Below are 26,317 nucleotides of genomic sequence, written 5' to 3' on the forward strand. Positions count from 1 at the left end.
TCGGTTTCTTTCTTCTCAGAAAGCTACAAAGAAGGTATGCAACCTTTACGTTTATTTTACTTTCTCGTTCGTCAGCCATGTTTGGTTTAGATACTTTTAAAACTGTTAGCAAGAGACTGCTAACCCAACCACTATACAGAGATGACGTGGCCATTTTTAATGTCAGCTGAGATTTCCGTAGCAACTCAAGACCTCAGAGGTTCCAATACAGCGGCCTGTGTATTGAATGCTTTTTTTTGCTAGTTTACTTAGCAATTAATTGATTGAATCTTTATAAACCTTATATTTTGGTGCATTGCTTCAGCTTATAAGTTGGTACATTAAATTATGCACAATGTTGTCTGAAAATAAGTAAGTACAAAATATAAGTTAGGGAAAACACTTTTATGAAGCGTTTGATGGAGTCTTGGAAGAAACTGACCCAAAATTGAACGTCTACTGTATTATTCTATTAAGTACGGCTCAGTTCAGAGACAGGCTGAGAAATATGAGAAAACTATACTTGTATCTGTATCGCGTGATACGAACTATAAAGCAAGGGTTATCCAGCATTTAATATAATCAAGGGTATGTTTACCAGCCCAGCAAACAAACGTTTCATCTCGTTCAGCCTATAATAAAACAATATATATGAGATCCATCTGTAACAATTACTTATTCGGAAGCCCAACAAATTAGAACTTGTAAATAATACAGAATTTATTTAAAGATAATATTTTCCTTTCAGTTTTATAGTCTTGGGTGTTGATATTTGCATATAAAAGGAATTTCTGTTTTATATTTAAATTTTTTAACGATTGTATATCTTTTTAATCATTCAGTTCCAGCTACAAACTATGTTGTTCCTGATTCTAGTATTGAATAAGTGGTACATTGTCTGACACCTTATTATTTTCATATATGTCAATTATTTGTTTATCTACATAATTGGTATTTTTGTCTGTCTTGTCAGCTTTTTCATTTTATTTTCTCCACATATGCTTGATTAGAATCAGTTTTGACATTTTTCACACACACCTCTAGGTTCACAGCAGGCCATAAAGGAAGAAATGCTCATCAAGAAAGACATTCGATGAAGTTAACATTTCATATAGTAGATTAAAAATGGCTACGGCTCACGTATCTCCGTGTCGTGGTTATCGTACGCACATTTCACTTTCTCATCCTATCGAATATCAAGCCTACCCTTAAGCAATGTAGCTTAGAGAGGACTTGTTTTTGAATAATTTACAGTCATAAAAGGAATGATCCAAATTACACTATACAAAGGAATTTCATATCCATTATAATTTGGCATTTCGCATTTACTTATCACAGACGTATCTGGTAATCCGAGATGCATTGCAGTGGAAGATAAATAGCAAAAAGCAATGAAACACTAAGCACTGCACATGTCATTTTTGAAATCTTGGATAAATGCGACCATGCGTCTATTTAGAGACATCAACCTAATACATTAAGCACATCGAAAATTCGGTTACTGTTTAAGCTTAAATAGTTAATAAAATAAGTTATCCATAATTACAGTTCAGCATTTGCACGTATTATAACAGACCTTGAGAGTTCTTAAGTATCGGAACGAGCGAAAACATATGTTGGTTTTAAGCTGTTCAATTCCCGCAAACGTATGAATCGATAGAGACAAAGAAAATATATATAAATTCAATGGCATCTGATTTATATATACTTAGCATCTAAGCGGTTAAATTCATATATTTCTTAACAGTCTATTTGACTTCAAAAACATTATGACGCTAGATTATTAGTCGACAAAAATGAACAATACAGCTAATCATACTTTGCTTATTAATTGATGAGTTACAATTAAAAAGAATAACACGAAATTAAAGATGAAGTCTTTACAATAAAATAAATGAGACAAACGTATTTATTTAATAAAATTATGGCATTGCTATCCATTGAACCTTGGAAGTGTGAATTTTCACAGGTAACATATAACAATAGAAGTAGGGGTTTGTATGCATGAAGGACTACACTTAGCAACAAAATAATATAAGCTGTACAGTCATTAGCGGAGAACGTGGCGCCCACACACACACAGTATGGAAACTTTATCAAAAGGAGAGTGAAAAATAAAGAACCTGTGTGAAACGTGTTTCAAGAAAACTTGCTTTGAGACAAACTTCAGGTAGACGGTACTAAACTTTATTATCAAACGCTCCACGTAAATTACACTTGACGGTCAATTTATGAAAAATGTACACATTGAGCAAACTCGGAAATTGGAAGGGCAAATACTCCAAATATAGATGATGACATTCAAGAAAATCCAGATGCATTGCAAAAGACTAAAATTTCTGGAAAGTCATGAATTTAAGTTCCTTTCCAATATATGGTATAAATAGAATATATTAAAAGAAAATGAATTTCTATAAAGGACGTATAATGAAAGAATTCTCACAATACTGGCCATTTCTCATGTGTTGTTTACTGCTTTTAATATTCAAAAGGTGACGGTCTTGACTTTAGAATGGAATAATACTGAAGAGAAATACTAAATATGTACTGTATGTGGTCTCCGTAAAGCCATTCTCTTGTCTTGTAATAACTGTACACGCAAACATCTTGCCACACTGGGAATTGAAGTGCAACACGGTCCATGAGCTGATGTATCGAAAACTTGACAACAGTGATTTTCAGGAGACCTCCGCTTCTGGATCGTTTGGTTACATACAGCCTGAATTGTTCATTTTCTTTTGGTGCCGATTGGTACCGATTGTGCTGCTATAGATATAGAGGAAAGACCTGCAGACTATACAAGTTTTTGAATTATTAAACCTACTTGCCAAATGCAAACATTTTTGCAAAATTTGGAATACTGAAGAGGTTTACGTTCCCAGCAGCGCAGACGCACCTACGGACCAGATATTCTGGAAGTATTCGTTATAGCTGAATCATGAATAATGCAAGAGTAAAATTATCTCTTGGATCGATGTGTTCGCAACACATCCTCATCTTTGACATATTGATGTTTACTTCCAAGTATTCTCTGGCCATTATAATAGCGACTACGATTATTAACGAGTGTTTCTTCTCTTGATATCATGCCGCATGGCATTTGGCTGGCAACTGTTAAATGTTTTGTCGGCGTTACGGATGAAGTCGCAGATTTGTGTTACCTTGGACACCTTCTCTTGATATCATGCCGCATGGCATTTGGCTGGCAACTGTTAAATGTTTTGTCGGCGTTACGGATGAAGTCGCAGATTTGTGTTACCTTGGACACCTTCAAAAACCCCACAAAACAAACAAACATTAATTGGCGTATTACTTTCTGAAAGTCACGGGTGTCTATTTTGTGAACACGACTTGCTTAATGTTATGTAAGACGTGCCATTTACCTGAACATTACTTGCGTCTACTTTTTCCATGCAGTATACGACCTCACTGACGCATTCGTATTTTGTACTTGTAACTTGTGTCGGATTTCATTTTACCACTAAATGGCAAACACTTCAAATAAAGCAGTTTTGACGAAATTCCATGAAAAACATTAACCAACAAATCATGAAGGTTTTGGTTGCAATGAGAGCTTTGCTTCTTTTCTTTAATTTTTTTTTAAAAGTCAAGAAATATACTTTATGTACTTAGTCCAGTTGGAAATATAAGAGTTTGATATTCTGACAATATTTGAATTGAATTACATTAGTTCAATGGCTGTTACCCTGTTCAATTATGGAAAATGAGCATACATTAATATGTAAGAATAACAGTCTATAACGTTATGTATATTTGATTTCATTTAATTGTTTGTTTGTAAGTTTGAAATCTTTTAAATTTCATTACATGCTATTGTAATGTAACGTTATTTACTGGATTTGATAGTTTCCAGAAATTAGTTTGACCTGACTGTTTTTTCGTTAACACCGAATATTAGAAACTTTGTATCAATTCCTAGTTCCTGACCTTGATTCAGAATCAGTAAGAGTGAAGTAAACAACTTTTTCTATATTCTTTCTTAGTGTAGATTCATAAAGTGAAATCGAGGCTATAGTGGGAGTACATGATGTTAGGCATGTAAAGCTTCTATCTTGTTCTAGAAACATGATCGTGTGACCCTCACAAGGGACTCGTTTTTGCATCTTAAATTAGTGTATAACTCTTTTCTATAGAGAATTTATTCAGTTTGGCTATAGATATTAACACTTACAGGTGTTTTGTTGTGACTGGTTTGAGCTGAAATTCTATTTTATGGAATTATTAATTCTTTGTCCTGGAAATATTTAAGTGGTCATACAGAATTCTTGGACAAAGACATTTATTGAAATTTTATTCGGAATTAAAAACTGAAATATTATTTTCTGTGGTTCAACATGGAACTGTTGACACATCAGGACAACATTGACCACTGCATACGTCATCGTTATCCATCTTGGATTTTTTATCAGGACTCCAACTCAGATTCATTTAGTTGCTTTTTATTTCTAGGACTTCTAATTTTAATTCTTGGATTATTTTTGGATTTGATTCGTAAAACTGTAAGTTCTTTTTTTCATTTTTATCTTGTTTTTCTAGGGAAATAAATTATTTGTTAAATTTTACGTTTGTTTTCTTCACTCTTTTCTTGTTACTGTTTTAAAGAGCCTAAAACGTAACAATAACAATATCATAACAATAACAATATCATCTAATGTTACCCTTTCATTAGTTTTGACATTTTCTCTTCAAATACGCATTTGAGTAGGTTTTGATTACTCTTACATATCATGTTTGCAATGTCTTGAATATTGCAGTAAACAAATGAGTCTTTGCTTAGTATGGACCAGTCGTAGCGGATGTGATGTGACTGGTTTAATTTCCTTCCAAACATATTATGGCCAATTCTATATAAAACAAAATGAAAGTTTATAGCAAATGCATCCAGTCATGGGAATTTACGTTTCGTATGAGCCACTTTGTGATTTGTGATCATAAATACTCTTTTTGCAATTAATCTCACTATGGAACCATCATAATAAATCGACACTATTATTTTTGTTATGTTTAAGACCTTGAACTGCACTGCTTTTGGAGCATTTACGTACAATTTATAGTGTTTGCAATTTGATTAAAGGGATGAAAATCAATATGCGTTTGAATCCAGACAAAATGTATCAATTATCAGCTATCATCAGACAAAGTACTCTTGAGTTTACTGTTTTTCTCCACCTTCGCGAACTCCGTAATCTCTCAGTGAAAGAGGAATAATAAACACAGCCACTTTTGAGTAAGCAGGATTTATAATAGGACAGAGAGCCATTGATTTTAAATTTTGTATCTTATTCACCGATTCTAGTTTAGATACATGATGTAAACAAGAGTTACATTTTTCAATGCAAAGTGAAATATTTATTTGTTCAGTCCACTACGATATTACGTGTTCATGTAATGAATAATTTATAGTACCTCTATCAAAATGGAAAGGATAAATAGGATTGGCAAAGTAACAAATGAAATTATTTCGCGAATGCAGCATACCTCAATGTGAACGAACTATCCTGGATTTAATCACCAACAATTTTAAAATTGAACAGTGTATGAAAATGAGCTGGAATAACAATAACAAATATTTGAAAATAAACCCTATGATTGATTAAAAGCATATTATTTTTAGAACATGATGTAATGGATCTACGTAATCTATGTTTGTTAATTATTTTCTATGCATGACTTTATATAATACATACTTTATACCAAGGTTCTCAAACTCTGGTGGTGCTGCACACTTGTCGGCCGTATGTTTGATGTAGGTGATACATAGCTATATATAGAATAATCGGAAGTGAGCAGCAGGTGTAACAAAACGGAGACACATTGCTTTATGCTGTATGGAAATGTACAAACGCTGAGTCACTTCAACACGTCCGCTATTGTGTGTTATATTTCAGCATAGCGCTCAAATCGACCTACAATTTCATTATTTTTTGTTTGCTGTTTCTATTTGGTTTATTTTATATATGTAAATTGTATGTGACACATGAAATCTTTTGAGTAAATATATGTCTCTCAGAGAGGACTTAAGCTACGCTGGTAGAACTTGTATTTGTTTGAGTATAATTTATGAAATACAATATGAAAGATCGTTCTGTTGCGATAACCTGGTCATGCAGATGGAAATCTGCCTAAGCTCACATATTGTATACCAGATAAAATAAAGTCATACAAAGAGTCTCGTGGACTTAGATGTAGACAACCAAGGCAAACAAAATCCTGAATTGTTGGTGTTTAACGTCATGCAAGTGAAATTTAGGAGCAACAGTCCATCGCCTGTGCTCAGATTTATCCATATATACTGGGATAGATCTCTAATTCTGAGACTACTAATATAAGCAGAAACTTTACTCTCTCCCATCATATGTAATCATACTGACTCATATATATATATATATATATATATATATATATATATATATATATATATATATATATATATATATGTCTGTCTCTCCCTCTGTATCTCTCTCTCTCTCTCTCTCTCTCTCTCTCTCTCTCTCTCTATATATATATATATATATATATATATATATATATATATATATATATATATATATATATATATATATATATATATATATATATTAGGAGTCTAGTGAAATTGTTAAGAGTAAACGTTTTTCAAGCTTAATCCCAAATATGTATTCAAAATCCTGTCACAACTATCTGATTATAGGTTCTCATTTTTATAAAGGTTGTCAGCTTTGATGTGCCCTGTGTATACTTATTTACTTAGCACACAATCGTAACTTTCATCATTTTATTCGGTTCAAATCATATATACAAAATAAGAATGTTAATATGATTTTATACCTTAAGGCCAATCAGTATGAGATATTATACTTTTTGGGGTTTAGTATGTGTTATATTGACTTATGTATATATTTGTATGGTCCTTACTTCTTATTTAAATGCAACATTTATATATTATTTATTGCTATTTTAAAAAAAACTTAATTTACAAAAAAAGCAATTAAAGAATACATTTCTTTTAAATCACTGCATATCGAAGAATACAGCTCAAACGCCAAAAGTGGACCATAATTGCCTGACATAGGTCGTTGTATTATATCGCGATGCTGGTGACATTTGAAAGGGCAATTTTGTCTTTTTCTGTAAGTAAAATAAACAAGTGTACAGTGACATCGACCAGAAAATATTGCAATTATATATATTCTTTTCGATGTGATTGACATATGTTGAAAAGGTAGTTCATTTAGGTAAAAACTTGAAGTCTGAAATACACACTAGCCCTTCATAAGATCGTGTGTCCTGTCCCACTTTTTTCCGAATCAAGAGAATAATTTTGGCACGATTACAACAATCTTTGTTTATTCACAGGATAAATAATTATTTACACAGCTAGAAGGTGTTTTCTCCACTTGCTGCTCTGTGTTCCGATGAACTTTAGTGACCTTTGTGATTTTGGTGGTAAAGGAAGCAGCTAGTTGCAAATAATTATACTCCATGTCATGTCACTGACGTTACGTGCTAATCAATTCAACCTAGCTTAAGTAAAAAATGTGAAAAACAGGACTAGATATTATAGAATAAGATCGCTCAGTAATGTTATTAGTCAAATTGCGCTGTAGCTGACGCCTTTAAGCTCAGGAACGTTTAGTTCTTTTAGACAATAGAAAATACAACATGTAAAGATGGGCAACTTTATGATGCTTTCTTTACTTTCTGTACTTTTGTGGGTTAAAATAAACATAACATATTGCTGTATGTGAAATAACACTTGAAAAGGTAAACATTCTTGCTAGATCTGTTAGTGATGAGCGCATATCAAAAGGTTCTGCTAGCTTACCATTTGCTCCATTGTTCGTTAAGCAGAGGAACGCGTGATGGTAAAAAAAAAAAAAACAAGTTGGGAGAAAAGGAATGCAGCGGCCATAAAGTCTCGAAACAGTGAGGCAGAATACTGAAAATCAAATTTATTCAAGGCTTCTTAAATATAAATATGCACTCCATATTGGGTTGAAATTCACGAATCCTTGGTAAAGTAATGATACACACAACAAAGTCAGGAGGACAAGCAATCGAGGTCAATAAATCTTCTAAACGGGACAAAGCCCACAAACGGCACATCAAGGTCTATGAGAGAACGTACACAACATAATGCAGCATACAATTTTTGAGGATTCCTTAACTATGCTTAGTACCAATCATGGTCTAGTAAACATAAAACGTTGATTAACAAGAGGACTAAACACGTTAAAACTGGACCATGGAGGCAATTCTAAAAAGCCACATCTATGTACAATAGGAAATTCACCTAACTAATGGCATTGAATTATGCATTAGGGTTGCAGAGCTGCGGTTGTTTCATGAAGTGGATGGATCAGCAAACAGAAAAACAGGAAAGGTGTATAATATAAGACCATTGTATCTTAATGTAAGACCATAATGGTATAAATTCTTTTAACTTATCTGTAAAGAAAATATTGAAAAGTCACATATAGTTTTCAAGATGCATACATTCAAACTAATCAAATTAAATTAAACAATTAATGAACTGGATCATTTCAGTTTATCTTTAATACCGAAAGATAAATAATGTTAGTCTATTACTTCAAACTAGTTTTGATAGTTGAAACATGTACTAATAAAGTAAACACAACACGATCCAGGAGAGAAAAGTAGTAACATTAATGAACAAAATAAATAACAGTTTTAAACTAGATGGAAAAGGAAGTAGGATATGGAAAAAAATCAAAAGACAGATTTAATGATAATATGAAACATATTCAAGGCAATTTGACATAAGCATTGGAAGTTACTCGTATAATAATTCAGTCCACATGGCACTGTTTACTACACAAAGCTTCCATGGCTGACAACAAGATCATTATGTCACTGGTCAATCTATTTAATCCTCCTAAAGTCTTGTCCATTGCTCTCGTGTCTTACTCAGCAATCCTACTACACCCTTCTTGTGACCTGCCCCTCTTCATTTGTCCAGATTGGGGTCCATCTCAAAGCCATTCTTTGATGTCTGTTGCCAGCCATGCCTACATTACAACACGTAATGGTGATTTTGATACTTATACTATTCGTTTCAATATTTCACCAGACATCCTTATTTGTCATCTTTTGTGACCATATCACCTGTACGATATATCATTTGCAATGTTCTTCTAAAGAACACCACTTGTCTCGATTTGGTAATTGATTTCAAAATCTCTTTACAATATAGAGGAGATTAATTGTACAAAGCGTTTGCGTAGTCTCAGCTTAGTCACTAAATATATGTTCATGATTTCCAGACAGCAAAACATTTTAATACCGTGATAACCTTTCCTGTTGTGATCTTTACTTCTATCATTTCACTATCTTTACATATTGTGCTACCAACGCACAGGGCGTGGTCTACTACTTCCAGGGTAGCTTTATTCTGAGCGATATTGTTATTGGTTCTCTTGTTGTTTACGATCAGTTCATTTTTCTTTTCATTGATCTTTAAATCCAACGTTTTCTGTCTCTCTCTATATATACCTTATTTATCTGTATGAAGAAAGACAGGTATAGTCTAATGTGTGTCTTTTTCATGAGCCGGTTTTTGGACAGGTAGAAAAGAAGGGGATAAGTGTATCATTGTCTTGCTCTAGATCAGGGGTCGGCAACCTTTTTTACATAGCCTGCCACTTTTTTTCCGGATTAATTACAAAATGAACGAGCGCGTGCCACCAGTAAAAGAGTAACACTGTTAAAATTGAGATTTTTGGCTGCCCCTTGCGTGCCACAAAAATCCTCTTGACGTGCTACCTGTGCCGACCTCTGCTACAGATGTTCAACATTTTGATTTTTCTCTTATGCCGAACATAACAATGGACACAAACGAGAAAGAAAGGAGAGGCCAAAAGGCAATTGAAATATTTACTTAACTTTACTTAGTGTATTCAACTATAATGGTAGAATATTTTTGATTTTTTATGAAGCATGATATGAAATGCCACATCTATTAAAAACAAATATACAACACAAAGCTGTCATTTAAGGAGAAAACTAGCCTTTGTTGGTAACTATTATGTCGTGTACATTGTGTGTTAAAAGCAATCTATCGACATAATTTTGTATATCAACCCAATTTAGCTTTGACAGAAAGGAGCTTCAGTAGCTGTAGCTGTACTGCTGTATAGTATGTACCCTGCAAGTTTGCTTAATAATAATAATAGTAATAATAAAAATAATAATTAGTATTATTATAAAATGGAGGAAGAGGAGGTGTAGGAGAGAGAGGAGAAGAGGAAGATTATTGTTTAGTATAAATCGGTTCATATATTTTCTACCCTTACAATGAAATATATGTTATTCTTAGTAGACTAATTTAGGAAAAATTACTTTTTCTCTTTTGGATAGTGTCCTATAAGGAACATAATCAATATTGGATAGTGTCCCATAAGGAACATACTCATTATTGGATAGTGTTCCATAAGGAACATTCTCAACATTGGAGAACCCATTAAATATAAGCCATTCAATCAAATGTAAGCGTTATGCTATGTCTCAAAGTGTTGTCCAACCCTTTTACTCGGTCACTTGAGAAATTACAAGCATTGGAAGGAAATAGCAAATAGAGTCACTAGAATATGCGACATCTTCAAAACATTCATTCAGAGAAAACCTTTTATCATCAGACGTATTATGAAATTCTTGTAGACTCCAGCTTGCTGCATCGGGTACAAGAACTGAACAAGCGAATAAAATGTTGCAGTAAAGTCTAGTATACGATGATGACCCAGTATCTACGAGACGATTCACTGGACACTGTCATCGTCAGAGGAGCGAAACATTAAATCCACAATTGCAATCATATAAACAAATGTTATTTTCTCACCGACAAATTCAGCTTAAGACTTCCGTGATACAACGACTCACAATATGTGCCGGAACATAAAATATGTAATTTGAACAACATAACGATGGTTCGCAGAGGAATTGAATTTGGAGAAAAGAAATTGCAAGACTTAGGCGGTGCAGTAGTTAATCATGTAAACTATCATCATGGAATTAAAATCAAAAGACAAAGAATGGACAAAAAATTGGAAGAAAATAACCTCTGTGAATATCTCGCGTTCGCATGAAAATACGAAAGAGAGAGAGAGAGAAATAATTATATTGTTGTGCATCTATTGAATGACCTTTTGTTTTAAACATGAAAGATGACAATGCAATTTATTTCAACTTTTACAATTTTCGACTGCATGGTCTCAAACTATGTAGCAGAAAGCAAAACGAATAAGTTGACGAAAAATCAACAAATAATATATTCCCCTTCATAAAAAGTAAATATTTAAAGGCACGATATTGTGAAATCAGTCTCAAATATTCCTAAGTGTTCTATCACAAGTCTAAACTACATAATTCTCCGAATGAATTCAAATAGTCTTGACTGTGCTGAGATACCATAGGTTTGATGTCTGACAATGAGGTAGTCCAAAATGTCTTTGAATGAGTCCTTAATAATCACAAAGTAGCATTTTAATCCAGAAAATCAATGAAAACTTTGTAATCCCGATGAATAATTTAAAACAATAATTCCCATCAAATTACATATGAACAAAACTAAAATGATTCCACTCCACAGACTGATCATAACATAGGAATGAAGACTTTATTTACAAAAATGTTATATACAAATTTCACTTAAAATGCGAAGCAATAGATTGTCTGGAAAAAAAAAATCGCGTAAACAAGATCGCTTACAGTCTAAGTTCATGAAGAAGGCCAGATCTTGAACTAAAATTTAAGTCAATATCTTTAAAAATAACACTAGTCAGGTTGGCCTAAATTAAACCCTTAATCACGGACAAAATGTGAACCACACAAAACAGATTAAATATACATAGCATACTGAGAGTGGAATTTTAGCTGAACCTGCCAAATATTTTGGTCGTTATCGGAATAAACTTATTGCAGTAAAAAAGCAACACTCCAAGAACAACACGTAATCACATTCTTCAAGCAGAATAACCAGATTCAATGTGTTACTGCAGTCCAGTCTGTGGCGTTCTGCAGTTGACATATTATCACTTATGATGTCACTGAATCTTCAGAAACACACATTCGCTAAATTGGATCTTGATGAACCAGTGACTAGTAGAAAACACGCAGCCTCAGGATGGTAGGAACCCCCCTTTCTTTGGCGAGACGGTACACACCAACCACAAAGAATACATTGCATGTAATTGGAACTGTTAACTAGAGTCCGTTTACAAAACCAAAGACCAGCGTGTCTTTTAGGAGATCAACTAAGGAAAATACTTGTACAGGGGAAACTCACATGGCTACAATGATACACTACATGGCTCTTTTGATTTTGAATAATGTTCAGAGCAAACCAGAATGATTGCAGATTAAACCGAAAAGAAGAATACATTAACGGGTACACCAAAACAAATATCAAGCACGCGCATTTCAACCTGGTAGGGATAAGCGACATTTTGGGAACGCTAATAGATTATGACAAGTATGCGGCTGACCCATCATTTTACGATAGAAACTCTAGTTAGCTGTGTGAATTTATTATTTTGGCCCCTCAGAAACTACACCTTGACGTGATAGAGTGACTCAGTATTTGGTTCATTTCCTATACATAACTGATGTACTCTATAATTAGTTCAGTTAACGGTTCTGAGATGAAACAGCTGGAAAGGAACGACCTGGAAACCTCTCTAAAACGAACAAAAATAAGAAAAATAAAGCTTGTAATCTCCAGTTAAGAGCGAGAAGTCACGCAAAATTGTTTTTTAATATTTGGACGTTTGTAAAGTAAATTATGTTGAGAATATCTAAATAAAATGTCTTCTCTTGTGAAGGATGACGGTTGACTTCATTTTCTTCATTAAGTCTCCGATAAAGAGCTAATTATAACAGGATCGTGGAAGTCATGTCTGTGTTGTAGAATAAATACAAAACATATATTGTATATGTTACCGTCACTTGGACATAAATTTAATGTTTTGTGATATTAAAAACAAATAATGCTGAAAAGATACATAGTTTACCGAGGCATGCATGTCCCAGCACCTCTTTGGATCACATATATTTGATTAGTTTTCCTTGTTTCGAAAGTTTTGATTAATTTTTCTTGTTTTGAAAGATGTTTTGTTTTATTTGTTTCTAATGGCCTGATTCGTTTTTCTGGTTTCCAAAGAGCTGATTAATTTTTATTGTTCCGACTGGGTTGATTAATTTACCTTGTTTCGAAAGGGTGGATTAGTTTTCTTTGCTACGAGAGGAAAGAAAAACTTCTGGCACTAATGCTGAATTATTATGGAATAATAAACGGTAAAGTCGCAAATAAGTAATGATGCCTATTTATTGGGGTGTATTTAAGAGTGGATATCATTTTGGCCTAGCTGTACGAGTGACACTTCTTAACTCGAACACTAGCTTTAATACGTATTCGAATTATAAAAATTATTTCGTTAACAATTTGTGAATATAGTTATGTTTCTACATTTACTGTATAAATTTGTTTCAGTTTTCACATAGATTTCTGTTTTTGTGTGTGCTGGATTCAGTACATCAGATGAAGATTTGTTTCTTTAAAAAATGGTTAAAACTATTTTAAATACTTATAAAGGTAGAATCAAGGCATACTGTTTTTCACATCTGTATCAATTAAAGCATGAAAACAAATATATAACCATAATTATATGGCGTATGGTGTCGGTATTGAGTAGTTAAAACTGATACACAAAGGTTGCTGTATAAGTATACATTTTGAGAGCTATATAAGAAAATAACCACCTGCTCATGACGGGCATCAAGATGACAATGAATGGAATATATTTCCGGTAATGACCAAAGAATGTGAGATATTTATGTGTTCGATAACCTGTTTTAGTGTCATTGTTGTTTCTGAACTCACAACCGGAGAACCTTTACCTGTAATGCAGTTCTCAAATTATGAATACACAAAAGGTCAGACTTATTTCACAAAGGAATGAAGTTTTAGGATACGACGCACCCCATAATGACGACAACTACCACAATCACGATATGGCCTAAGAAGGCCAGGCTGAAGACGAGCTTCTACAAAAAGACTAAAGATGACAATGCAAATATTTGACTTAGACTTCCTTCATTAATATTGGGCGCCATATTGAATGAATTTCAGATGAGAAAAATCCCAAAACATGCAATATGTCCTACGATATATATTGAGTGTACACATCATGCACATACCAATGCAAATCCGCAATTTTCGTCAAGAATGCAGCCTTAGATTGTAACAAATCAGATGTAATACTACTATCTATCTATCCATCCATCCATCCATCTATCTATCTATCTATCTATCTATCTATCTATCTATCTATATATATATATATATATATATATATATATATATATATATATATATATATATATATATATATATATATAAAAAGAAAAAACCTAGGTAATTTTAATGTAAATCAGACGAAGGAACAAAAGGGACAAAAGGCCCCAATCTGAGAATATTTTGTTGTTGAATTTAAGAAATTTTACATTGGAAAATAAACGGAACTTAACGCAATATAGCCACCAATTTTTTATATTTATACTTTGAGGTAAATAAGCATAAAGTGCAAATTTTAATTATAAGAAACTATATATATGTACTTTTTCATGGGTAACAAAACATTCTTAAAACAGGAAAGAAACCTTTTTGATAGTCCTTCCACTTTTAAGAGGTATTAACGAGCAGTAAATGCATCATTAACGTTGTTTTAAGAAACGGTACTTATCTTAATACATGGCAAAGATTCATTTTGATAATTTTCTCACAGTTTCTAATCTGTGGCAAAAAAAACCCCCAAATCGCCCTCTTCTCGTTACGAAGTTTTATGTAACAATAGTAATTATGGTGGTATCGTTGCAAAGTTTGCAATATTATGTATAACTTGTGTATAGATATTATGTATAACTTGTGTATAAATGTTATGTATGATTTGTGTATAGATATTATGTATAACTTGTGTATAGATATTATGTATAACTTGTGTATAGATATTATGTATAACTTGTGTATAGATGTTATGTATGATTTGTGTATAGATGTTATGTATAACATGTGTATAGATAGGTGAAAATAAAATGAAGTATGAGTACTAAGTTGACAATGATCCGTACATCTTTATCGTTATTCTCGCATTCCATTTGTGTTAGTTATCCATTTAAATCTGTGCATGTCATTTATTCACATTTGTACAAGTCATCCATTAAAATTTGTACAAGTCATCAATTCATATTCGTATAAGTCATCTATTCACATTTGTATGTCATTCATTAATATTCTTTCATTCACATTTGTATAAGCCATCCACTCACATATGTATACATCATCAATTCATATTTGTATAAGTCATCCATTACACTTGTATAAGCCATTCATTCATATTTGTAAAAGTCATCCACTCACACATATATAAGACAGCCATTCACATTTTGTATAAGTCATCCATTCACATTAATATAAGTCATTAATTCATATTTTTCCTATCTTAAGTAATCTTCTTAAATATTTTATCCCAAATCGATTTCATCCAAAATCAAGGTCTCGAATATGGCAATGCTAACAATAATTCGTTGAGAGATATGTAACGAAAACAACGAAATAGCATTACAATACTTGCCACTCTTGCATTTCATTCAATATATCGCTTGAATTCCTTTTTAGAAAAATAACTCTGTATTTATTTACGAGTCGAATAATAACCTAAACTTGTATTAGTGAGGGTCACAAAGAACAGTTTTGAAATTGTTCAAATTCCTGGTATTGTTAAATAATCGATTATCTGTGATCAAATATTTCAAAGGCATTGTACACCTGTGATTACGACACGAATTTGCAAATTGCTTTTACCTTTACATGAATAGTAATATGTAATTGGAGACTTTAACAAAGGGGTTCCAAACAAAGAAGATAAAAAGACCAAGCTAGCCACGTGCCACAAGTTAAATCTTGAATATAAATTCGTTTATTATGGGACACATGGGTATGGCAAAATTATATGGGTCTGTTTAGAAGTTAGGTGGGAGAGTTTGTACGGTGTAGCAGGACAAACAACCGCATTGTTTTGCCTTTAGCTTCGTATAAACCTTCGCCGTTGTAGGACAATAAGAAAAGAAAACACGGTTGAATTTCCGTCTAATGTTTAAATCAATACACTCAGACTATTATTAAATATAATCTGTATTTTGAATCATTTCAGTGTGAAGCTATTTCCAAAAATGTTTCAAATCCTGCATTCCTTTAAATGAATTCCACTTGAAACTAAATATCTATGTCAAGAAATAAGCTGTAAAGATAAGAAACATTTGTTATTTCTTGCCACTTGTCGCTAAAGTGATATGTTAAGTTTTGAAAATAGCAATGCTAATAATAATAAGAATAACAATAATGAAGATCTCACTGAATGTTCTTTCATAAATTGACCTCTCTCCACTGCATTTTTACAATTATCAAAGAAACGTTGGCACTGAAAAGTTGATATTGAGTTCGGAACAGCGAGACAGTATGATATAAATGCATATTAATTAGACACAAATTGCTATAATATATTTCTCATTAGATGTAGAGATGTTTGAAATAGTCTCAAAAACTATTTATCTATATTCTAGAGTTGGGACATATTTGAAAGAACGATGGAAATATTTAACACAATTTATTGTGATTTCTTACTGTCTTATAGATTTTGTAATGAAGAAATGCTGTGTTTTCAGTATTGTTTGAATCATTAGATTTTGTAATCAAGAAATGCTTACTATTTTTTCAGTATTGTTTGAATCATTAAATTGTCAACATCATCTCATTTTCAACTAATTTTCTGTTTGGTAACCGTGCATCAATTATATCTGAGGACATTACATATAATTTTGAAAAGCTGTTTATAATTCCGATAAAATACTACACACTGCACGTTATGTATTCTGATCGGATCCTTGACACTGACGTACATAGGTTGTAACAACTAAATTCTAGAATGTTCCCTTTAAGACAACATTGAAACTTCAATAGCTATTCGCACAAACAAGTCCAGGTTTCATTTAAATTGCTTAGTTGTGTTCGCTTTGTAAAATAAGTAAATTTTCCTCAATATGTACATTTTATAATTATATATCATCTACATTAAAGAAAACAAAGACACCCCATTCCCCCATGCGTTTCTGAATAAGACAGAATTTTTTATATAAAAAGTTTGCTATTGGTAACGTTAAACAGTGGAAGTCATATCTGATATGTGTCATGTTGTCTCAAAAAAGCCCCCCAAAACAGTGTGTAGTTTTCGAAGTGAAAATTGTATTCCTTATAAAATTTCCGTCGAATGCTGCAACTTGTAAGTTAGGGCCATTTCCTCTTTCTCTTCGGTGCTCCTAACACAGTTTTTGTCCAAAGCAAAGCATCATTCACTTCCTAAAGTTTCCGGGCCCACATTATAAATATTTTGTTATCTTTAAAATAATGTAACTTAATGGATTATGTAAATTTGCCAGCATATCGTATTTATTGGTCTTCAATACTAATTAAATATATACAAACGTAACAAATGAGAAATTCACTGAAAACCACGCTGATGAAAATCATAAGCAAATTCTTATGTGTAATTACAATTTTAAAAATAGAATTTCTGAGGATAATATTAAAAACTCAACAGTGAGCTAAAACATATTCCCTTATGAACTTTGTTGTATGTATCTTTGATTGTTTGTATTCAAGGTGAAAGAAACTATATAATTTCTCTAATCTTGCTTAATTGAATTTTAGCACCAGTCTGTACTGTTTACAACTGGGCTATAAGTTTTATCACTGGGCTATACGGTTTATCACTTTGCTACACGGTTTATTACTGATTATACGGTTTATTACTAGGCATCAAGGTTTATCACAGAGATATCCATGATCCTCGCGGTTTATGACTGGCCTACACGGTTTATCACTGGGATATTGGGTTTATCACTGTTCTGTATGGTTTATCACTGGACTACATGCTTTATCACTGGCTAATGGTTTATCACTGGACTACACGGATTATCACTGGGCTACATGGTTTATCAATGGGCTATACAATTTCGCACTGGACTATACGGTTTCGGTTAGAGGACTATTTGGAAACGTTCATTATTTCTTTGGTCTTTAAAATGGAGTTGTTTTTTCTCTTATCGCTAGTTAAAGATCTCATTTCTCTGTGTCCAGGTTTATAGGGCCTAAACTTTAATAAAGAACGTAATGTCTACAATACGAGGGTGTGGCGGTTTCTCAGCTGAATATTATTTGGAATTAAGTTTGTCACCTACCCGGTTAAAAGCTCAAGGAGGTCTTGCATAAGATAATGAATTCTTGGCAGTTGTTATATTCGGCTACGTTTGCAAGTTTTCGCCACTTATGTAAGACGTAAACTCCTACGTAGAATACGTTCAAGGCGGTGTTTGCGAGGCATGCTTAAGAAAGTACCATTCATAATAACTTATAAATGATAAATTTGAAATCTGACAATGTCTTATATGAAACCGCATCCGGAAAAATGTATATAGGAACATTTAAGTGAGTGTTTTGGTAAAAGACACGCATATATATATATATATATATATATATATATATATATATATATATATATATATATATATATATATATATATATTCACGTCTACATGTAAGACAACCAATGAAACAAATTATTTGTGATTTTGACGATATAATTTTCCTTTCTATGGTTCATAACTCCAAATTAATTCAGATAACATTTTCATTCTAATACAAGATATACAAGCGTTTATAGTTAAGTGTAAGGTATAGCCCTTTGATACCTCCCTCACTGCATTATGGGTTAAATGCGAATGACGCCAAGATTTACGCTCATTGGTATATAGGGCAAATGCAAATGATGCCCCGATTTAAAGGTTGAATTTATGATTGTGTTCGTTTTATGCATACGCATGTTTCTGTGCGCTTGAGTGTGGTGGTGAACAGTGTGAAAACGGACTCTAGAATAGGTAAGTAACAAAACATATGCACGATAAGTCAAACTGCATTTTATCACATAAAGCGCGAAATTGAGAAATGAACAGTATTGCGAATTTGTCCTCTTTCTTATCGGTAAATAAATGAGATCAGCGAATCATCCTGCTAATTTGTGTTAGTACCGTTGTAAATGTTTCCTTCTTGAAATTTATTTGTAACTTAGACGTAGACTTTATGGTGAATTTTTTTCTATCTTAGTAACAATTGCTTGCTTTTTTTCCAACACTTCCATAGATTAATTAAAAGATCAAATACTAAGCCAAGTTATTTGTTTATTTATTCTGAAGTAAACAAACCTGCCCCATTTAAAAAAAATACAAAACAAAACAAGGCAAGTTCCATAACTTCATGTTTACATTGTATACAGCTTAAATCACCAAAAAACACTAATACAACCTCAATTAGTCACCGATAATATTGCTTTCAGAGAAATATATACTTTATGAAGAAAAAAAAACACTTTAAAAAGACAAATTATGCAAAAGGCATTACAATTATTTACAATAATCATAAATCAATTTATAAATATTATATCCATCATAGAGCAAAACAAATTTTGGAACCTTCCATAAATTAGAAATCATAAATCGATTGAATAATGTAATTCTCAAATAGTAGGCACCTATCTGCAAAATAGAATGTATTATCACAGTTATGTTAGAAGCATGGCACGAAACCCTTATTAATTTTGTGAAGCAACAGTCACCACGGCCGCCACATATTTTGTGTCGATTGCTGCTGTTGTTGTTCGTATGCGGAAGGGAAAGACGGAAAGTGTAGAAAAGACTGAGGAAAACTCGAAAGAGATGGAACTATCGTCTGGCTTTGCGTCCTAGGCAGATTATTTTCCAGGTTTATTGGAATTGATTGCGCAGTTGAATTTTTTGTGAGCGGAAATACTAAGACATTGGTAGATCCCAAAGCTGAAACATTATGAATTGGATTGACATGCTTTTCGGGAGACTTCTGTTCCAAAATTAAGGGTACCCCTGATGAATGACATGTTCCCTGCACGTTTTCTCCTGCGCTACATTTTTCTTGAGTTATGAATGATACTGGGGATAGACCTGCTGACTGTGTGTAAACAGGTAGCACATACCCCTGTAACTGTCCAGCGGTAACTACACTTGTCGGAAGAATAAAAGCAAAATTTCCAGACGCTAGTCTAGTTGGAAGTAGTTGCAAAGCACTGGGCATATTTCCACTCACAAAAGACGTAGCAGCACTAAACACAGAAGACGAAGAGGACGTGTTCTCTACAGCCGACGCACAGGATTCAAAATTAAGTGCTGAGTTATGTGGCATCTGTACAATTATAGGTTGACTAGGCATTTTTGCCGTGGTTACCATGTTTGGTGAATTGTTATTTACCTCCATTAATTCTTTGGTGAACTGAATTGGAATACCATTATCCTTACAGGATGTTGTGGTGGTGTCGTTACCGATTTGGTTTACAGCTGCTGAAGTCGCGATCTTTATGGGTTTTGGGCTGGAGTAGGTGGCCTGAGAGGTCGAGACATCGGGGGTGGACGAGTTTGGTGGTGAAGTTAATACTTTTGATGGCCGAATTTCAACAAAATTGGACACTTTTGCAGAAGAAAGACTTGATGAGTGACTTCCAGAATCATCAGGTGGGACTATTTTGCAAACATAATTCGAGAGATGTTGTATGACGCGTGTCTTAGCCTCAATATCAACTGTTTCGATTGATTCCAACAAACGCCTTATCTCATTGGCGCATTCGGTAAATCCCATTCTGTACTTGCTACTGGTACTTGATGGTATTGTGTCTGGAAAAGAAGAATATTACAAATTTATATATTTTTTCAACTTACATTTTAAATGTGAATCTATTTTTGGAAAAGCAAGGTATCATATAGCATCTAAGTTTTCCTTATTTGGTTCAATGGTCCTTACGATCTGAATTGTACATATTCAGTAGATAAAATAATACAAGAAGATACAACATTCGTCATTCATGTTTGATGAATAATATCACTATCGGTTGAAAACCATTGGTATACGGGTCATGTACAAGGAATGCTACAAGACATCAGTGATCTTTGTGCCGTCAAGCTTTCTTAAGCCATATTTATTTATTTATTTATTTATTTATTGTTTTTTTTAAAAGTTATTCTTGCTACAGAGGTGGACTTTTCTTGCAGTTAGTTTCTGTTGCCCGTTGGATTGTATTTTTCACTATCGTTTGCTTCAAAGCCACAAACAATATAACGAGATTTTCATTGTGTTGCTTTCCTATATCTGATAATAGCGTTTACTGTTTCATTAAATACAATGTCTCTTGTTTTGACAATATTACGTACAGGAGTTACACAAACATTAATAACTGAAACATGATTTTCTTGTCCTTACATTATCCCAAAGATTATAATCTTTTTAAACCATAAAAAATCTAGTTGTTTTTTTAGTCGAGAGAAAGATTAAGGGATGCCACTTTTTCAATGTTTCAGAAATGTTGAATTATATTCTGTTAATAATAGCTGAATACGATCGATATTAATCCAACAGTGGAAAACATTAAGTTATCCACGGATGAGTGCAACGTCTTTTAGGTTGTTTATACAGCGTATAATACACCTGGGTCAAATACCTGTGTATTGCTGCCTTTGAAGATGCCGAAGGTGCCTCACTGTCATTTCAAGTATGTCCGCCTTCTCCATTTTATTGTGACACGCTCCCTGCAACGTAAAACCATAAGATAGATAACAGTACAGATTTAGATAAGATAGAGTAGTCAGACGTACGAGATTGACTCAGTAGGTACACAAGAAAGCGTGGGAAAGTAGCAAAGTTGGCTCCACGTTGCCGATCTCCTGAGGAAAGACGAATTACATACCATATTAATGTGACTAGTTATAAGCATTTTAATCGTATATGCATAATAAAATTAGGTGCCACAAAAGTGTCATAAATTGTTAAGACAATCTACTTCCTGCGAAAGAAACGCGTAGAAGTTTATGGAAAAAAACACCCAAGAAATGCATTATTTTCTTTCTAAATTCAATATGAAGACAGTATGTTATGTCCATGAATTTTGATATAAATATACCGCAAACACGCTACGGCAAATTATCTTTCGGTCTTCGTGTTGTACTTTGGCAATTTAATTCTTTCTGTCAATAGGTATTACCTGCTTCTGAAAAGCAATCAAATCATGTTTGGGAATAGCTTTAAAATCCAGTGCTAATGAACTCTGGCGTAAATGAACAGGTACAAACGTATATTGGTATATTGTTACTGACCTTGATAATAAACAGAAAACAAACATAATATCGTTTATCCAATACAACATTCCATCATTTAAGACCAAGCAACCATCAAAACAGAAATGTTCAACTACTCAATATTTAATGTGTATATAAAAGCACGAAGTGAAGATGTACCCGATGTTTCAACCTTACTTATTAATAGTTCATTCGACCCTAGAGATATTTTCTTCAAAAAAATTTTTTTATGCAACGTCTATTCTTGAATTGATGTGCGTGTCGTTGAAAGCGATTTAGGTAAGAGTTATTGGAACACCGTGAGTTTATCTTTCTTTCTGAATTTGGAACGTTATAGTTCTTCACTCTTCTTCCTGATGCCTTCAGTGACTATGACACTGGGATCGACATCAGATACCGAACGACGGCACGCTCTTCAGTCTGAGGAGACTGCAGGCGAAGACGAAGACGAAATTACTGTTCGTGATCTCCTATTGTCTGACCACTGTTCCCTGAATACCAAATCTAAGTCTGACATGCAACAAACGACATGCCAAGTAGCTGAATCATTTTCACAACGATTCCTGAGGAAACTGATATGGATAAGGTGGCAAGATAGGGACTTAGACACTGAGGTTCTCACACGGGCAGGCATTCCAAGCATCCACAGTGTGCTGATGAAATCTTTGTTAAGATGGGCAGGCCACGTTACCAGTGTATCAGAAAAGCAGCTAATAAATAAGGTCTTCTGCAACGAATTGAAGGAGAAAAGAGTTCTCCGGGTGGAAAGAACTATCGCATCAAAGATTTCCCTAAGTCATCTTTGAAACACTTAAAACAGTGACCCCGACTCTTGGGAAGATATCGGCACAGGATCGCTCCGCCTGACCCAGTCTCATCCATGCTGAAGCAACAGACTTTGAAAAGAGAAAAACTGCAGAGGACGTGCACATGCACGATCATCATAATTTCAGAACTGCAGCGCGTCCTCTATTGATCAAGCAAACCCTGATGACATCTGTCAAGTGTGCCACAGACAGTTCAGAGCACAAACTGGCCTGATAAAAAACTCACATATTCACAGAATCCAAGCCAGCTAGAGATGTCATGATCGTCCTCTAACTCAAAGGACGAAAAACAATCTGTATTTTAAAGAAAGTATATACCTTACAGTTTGAAGTTATCTAAATTTTGGTTAACATAACCAACTTCTGAGCATAACATTTATTATAACAGATACATAACTGTTTTCTCTAAGTACCGGTATATATTCTCTGCGTTTAGTTTATAAATTAGACTATTTGTCAATGTTCTCGTAAATGCATCATAAAGTATTTTAGTGCCATTCTGAAACTGAAGTTAGACCTCTAAATCAATGTCAATGGATGAGAATGACAATGTTTCCACACGTCGTATAAAGAAAGAAAGAAAGAAGGAAGGAGAAAATATATTGCAACGTGGATGGAATTTGATTATTCAATGCCATAAATGGACTTAGCGTAACTCCTTGAAGTATTTAATTTGGAAATATCGCGCATTTGTCCTGTTATCTTTATCAACGACTGAATATGAAGACGATACATAGTTCTATTAATTTTCCCTGTTATATTGTGACGGAGTCATAAATAAATCATTTATCTATACATATATATACCCTTACCTCTTATCGTAACAGAATGTATAATTATGTCTTCTAAAATTTATATGTTTGGTTTCCATGTTGCATAAATCCAGCACCCAACCCCCTTGTAATCATGAATTATAATAACTGGCAATTATCCGGTATTCGTTGCGTCTGGTTTACAAACTTTAGAAAATTTCATTTGGCACCCACGTTAGTTCTCGTAGTTGAATCAAAAACTGGTTTAGAGACATTTTAAAACGCAAGGTAGATGTCTAAATTAAGGTTTAAAAGATCATGAAAGAGATTGAACAGGTCTTCATCCCACGACCTGAAAGTGGAACACTCAAGGAAGGAAAAAGTTATACTTAAATTTATATTGTTGGGTCATATAGTGCCACAACCGGGATTTAGCGTAACTCTGGATCATATAATTGAATAACTAGCCATGGTAAAGGAAAGGGGATGTTCTCACATTACAATTACTATCTTATCTGAGTCATTTGTTCACCCAACATTATATTTCCATCTATCTCTACCTATATACTATTGATTATACTCTCTGATATAGAGATTTCCCCGTATTGAAAGCATTCACTTTGTTCAGACGCTTGCTTTTGTTTTGACTAGGTATATATTACGTTTTCTTTGATTATGTACATCATGTCTTAGGTTGAAAACATTATCTGATAGCTGCCCTTGGGCAGCAAGAGAACATATTCTACAATTTATTTTGCCAACGAGTTAATTATCGCTGGGCTGTTCCCTGTAGTACACGTCACTATGATCATTTCGCTGGATTGTGCATATTGTGATACGCATGCGTGACCAACAGTTACTTGAAATCACTCAACTTGTTAACGTGCCGTCGCGTCTACCTGTCGATATCGGTGCCATCGCTGATTGCACTCTTTGATTTGCATGTTGTTGCTGTTTTTTTCCTTTTTTTGTTTTTTTTTTCTTGACTACGAGGTACTTTGTTTTTGAAAATTGTGTTTGACTATTCCTAATTGGACAAATTTGACACTCACGGGATGCCATTATCTCAATTTACCAATTCTGCGACGGAATGCCGAATCATGTTCAGCTCCACATGGGCATGCGCACGAAATCTACCTATCAAGCGTACGTGATGTTGAGGAAATATAAGACCAAGCTCTCGACCTGACATAATCTGATTTCAATATATCAATATTATATTCGTTGATTGGAAGAGATTAATAAATTAATTCTTCAAAATAAATTTCTTGTAAGAATGATTACTCATTGATATGATGAAGATCTGTAAAAAGACACACACACACACACACATTTATGCAGTGGGCAGGGTTCATTCAGATGGATCAAATTTACGATTTTAAACACTGAATAATGAACGAGGCCATTAAATGCCTATGCCCCCCCCCCCACATACATACATACATACATACATACATACATATTGAAATGAAAAATAGTTTAAACGCATTCTGTTGATTATATGTTATATTTCAAGGACTCTACCTCAGCCTTCATGACATCCATTAACATAGACTTGAGCTCCGCCAGACTGGAATTAATTCTTGCTCGCCTCCGTTTCTCCATAACAGGCTTTGAGCTCTGAAATTTACACACACAACAAGAGAGAATAAATACTAGGTTAAGTTCAGTCAAGTTTTCAACTGTGGTTTCTAAAGCTACACATAATTTTCGAACGTATATGAACAAACACAATAGCCTCGTAAATATCACAAAACTGGGAACAAGCGGCGAAACAGAATTAGGGAAAATTTTCTTATGGAACAAATTCTAAATTATTAGATTACAATGTTACAAAATTCGTTTCAGAGGCATTATTGTATCTTGAAAGACTGAAACAGTATTGTTGGAACTATTATTTTGTGACATAGTTAAATCCAAATATGTGTCGATATGGATGGTAAAACATTCCATTAGAAATAAAATCACATGAATTAAACAACTTGACACATACCTTTCGACTCCCATCACTGCCGGTCGTTGAAACCTTGTCAGAATGCATAATAGCTCCAGCTGTTGAGGAATCTCTTCAAGAATATGGTACGAGACTGCCACACTTCACAACCTGTGTATTGCTCTAAAATACGCGTGAGCTGCCTCTATAGGTAAGCTATGGTATTTGGTGACACGTTATATTATCTAGCGCAGGACGTTATCCATTTCGCTAGAACATGTTGCGGCTTGTCACTCTTACATTGCATTATGAGATTGATGGTACTTGATGTTCTTTCATTGGCTGAGTAAACTTTCTTTATATATAATAATCCAATGAAAGTTGTGTTGAGCATTAATGCCCCGCTCGTGGCATTACGTATGTTGTTATGCTAATGAGCCACACGTGCCATGAATAGCTCAAGAACGTGGGAAAACTCCGCCTCTTTTGGACTAGGTAATACCTGTACCGATATATTTACCTGTTCAGAAATTTTTCAGATAACTCATAAC

General features: G+C 33.6%; 1 protein-coding gene across 1 annotated transcript; it reads right to left on the reverse strand.

Annotated features, from left to right (window-relative positions):
* Positions 1-19,268: 19,268 nt before the first annotated feature.
* Positions 19,269-26,068, reverse strand: LOC149782022 (uncharacterized). The gene is made up of 4 exons (XM_089933428.1): positions 25,827-26,068; positions 25,358-25,453; positions 21,621-21,708; positions 19,269-20,799 (listed from the first exon to the last, which is right to left on the reverse strand). Exons 1-4 carry the CDS (start codon positions 25,872-25,874, stop codon positions 19,712-19,714), a joined length of 1,320 nt encoding a protein of 439 aa, XP_089789554.1. The 5' UTR covers positions 25,875-26,068; the 3' UTR covers positions 19,269-19,711.
* Between the last annotated feature and the right edge of the window lie 249 nt (positions 26,069-26,317).

This window comes from Sinohyriopsis cumingii, chromosome 15 (genome assembly GCF_028554795.1).
Source record: "Sinohyriopsis cumingii isolate HCF-2022 chromosome 15, ASM2855479v2, whole genome shotgun sequence".
Lineage (NCBI taxonomy): Eukaryota > Metazoa > Mollusca > Bivalvia > Unionida > Unionidae > Sinohyriopsis > Sinohyriopsis cumingii.

What these genes read in the sequence shown, in the direction of transcription:
- LOC149782022 (XM_089933428.1), bottom strand. Translation starts at nt 25,874, where the DNA reads ATGCATTCTGACAAGGTTTCAACGACCGGCAGTGATGGGAGTCGAAAG. An exon ending in GCAGTGATGGGAGTCGAAAG is followed by an intron (nt 25,454 to 25,826) that starts GTATGTGTCAAG and finishes TGTAAATTTCAG; the next exon opens with AGCTCAAAGCCTGTTATGGA. An exon ending in TGGATGTCATGAAGGCTGAG is followed by an intron (nt 21,709 to 25,357) that starts GTAGAGTCCTTG and finishes TTTACGTTGCAG; the next exon opens with GGAGCGTGTCACAATAAAAT.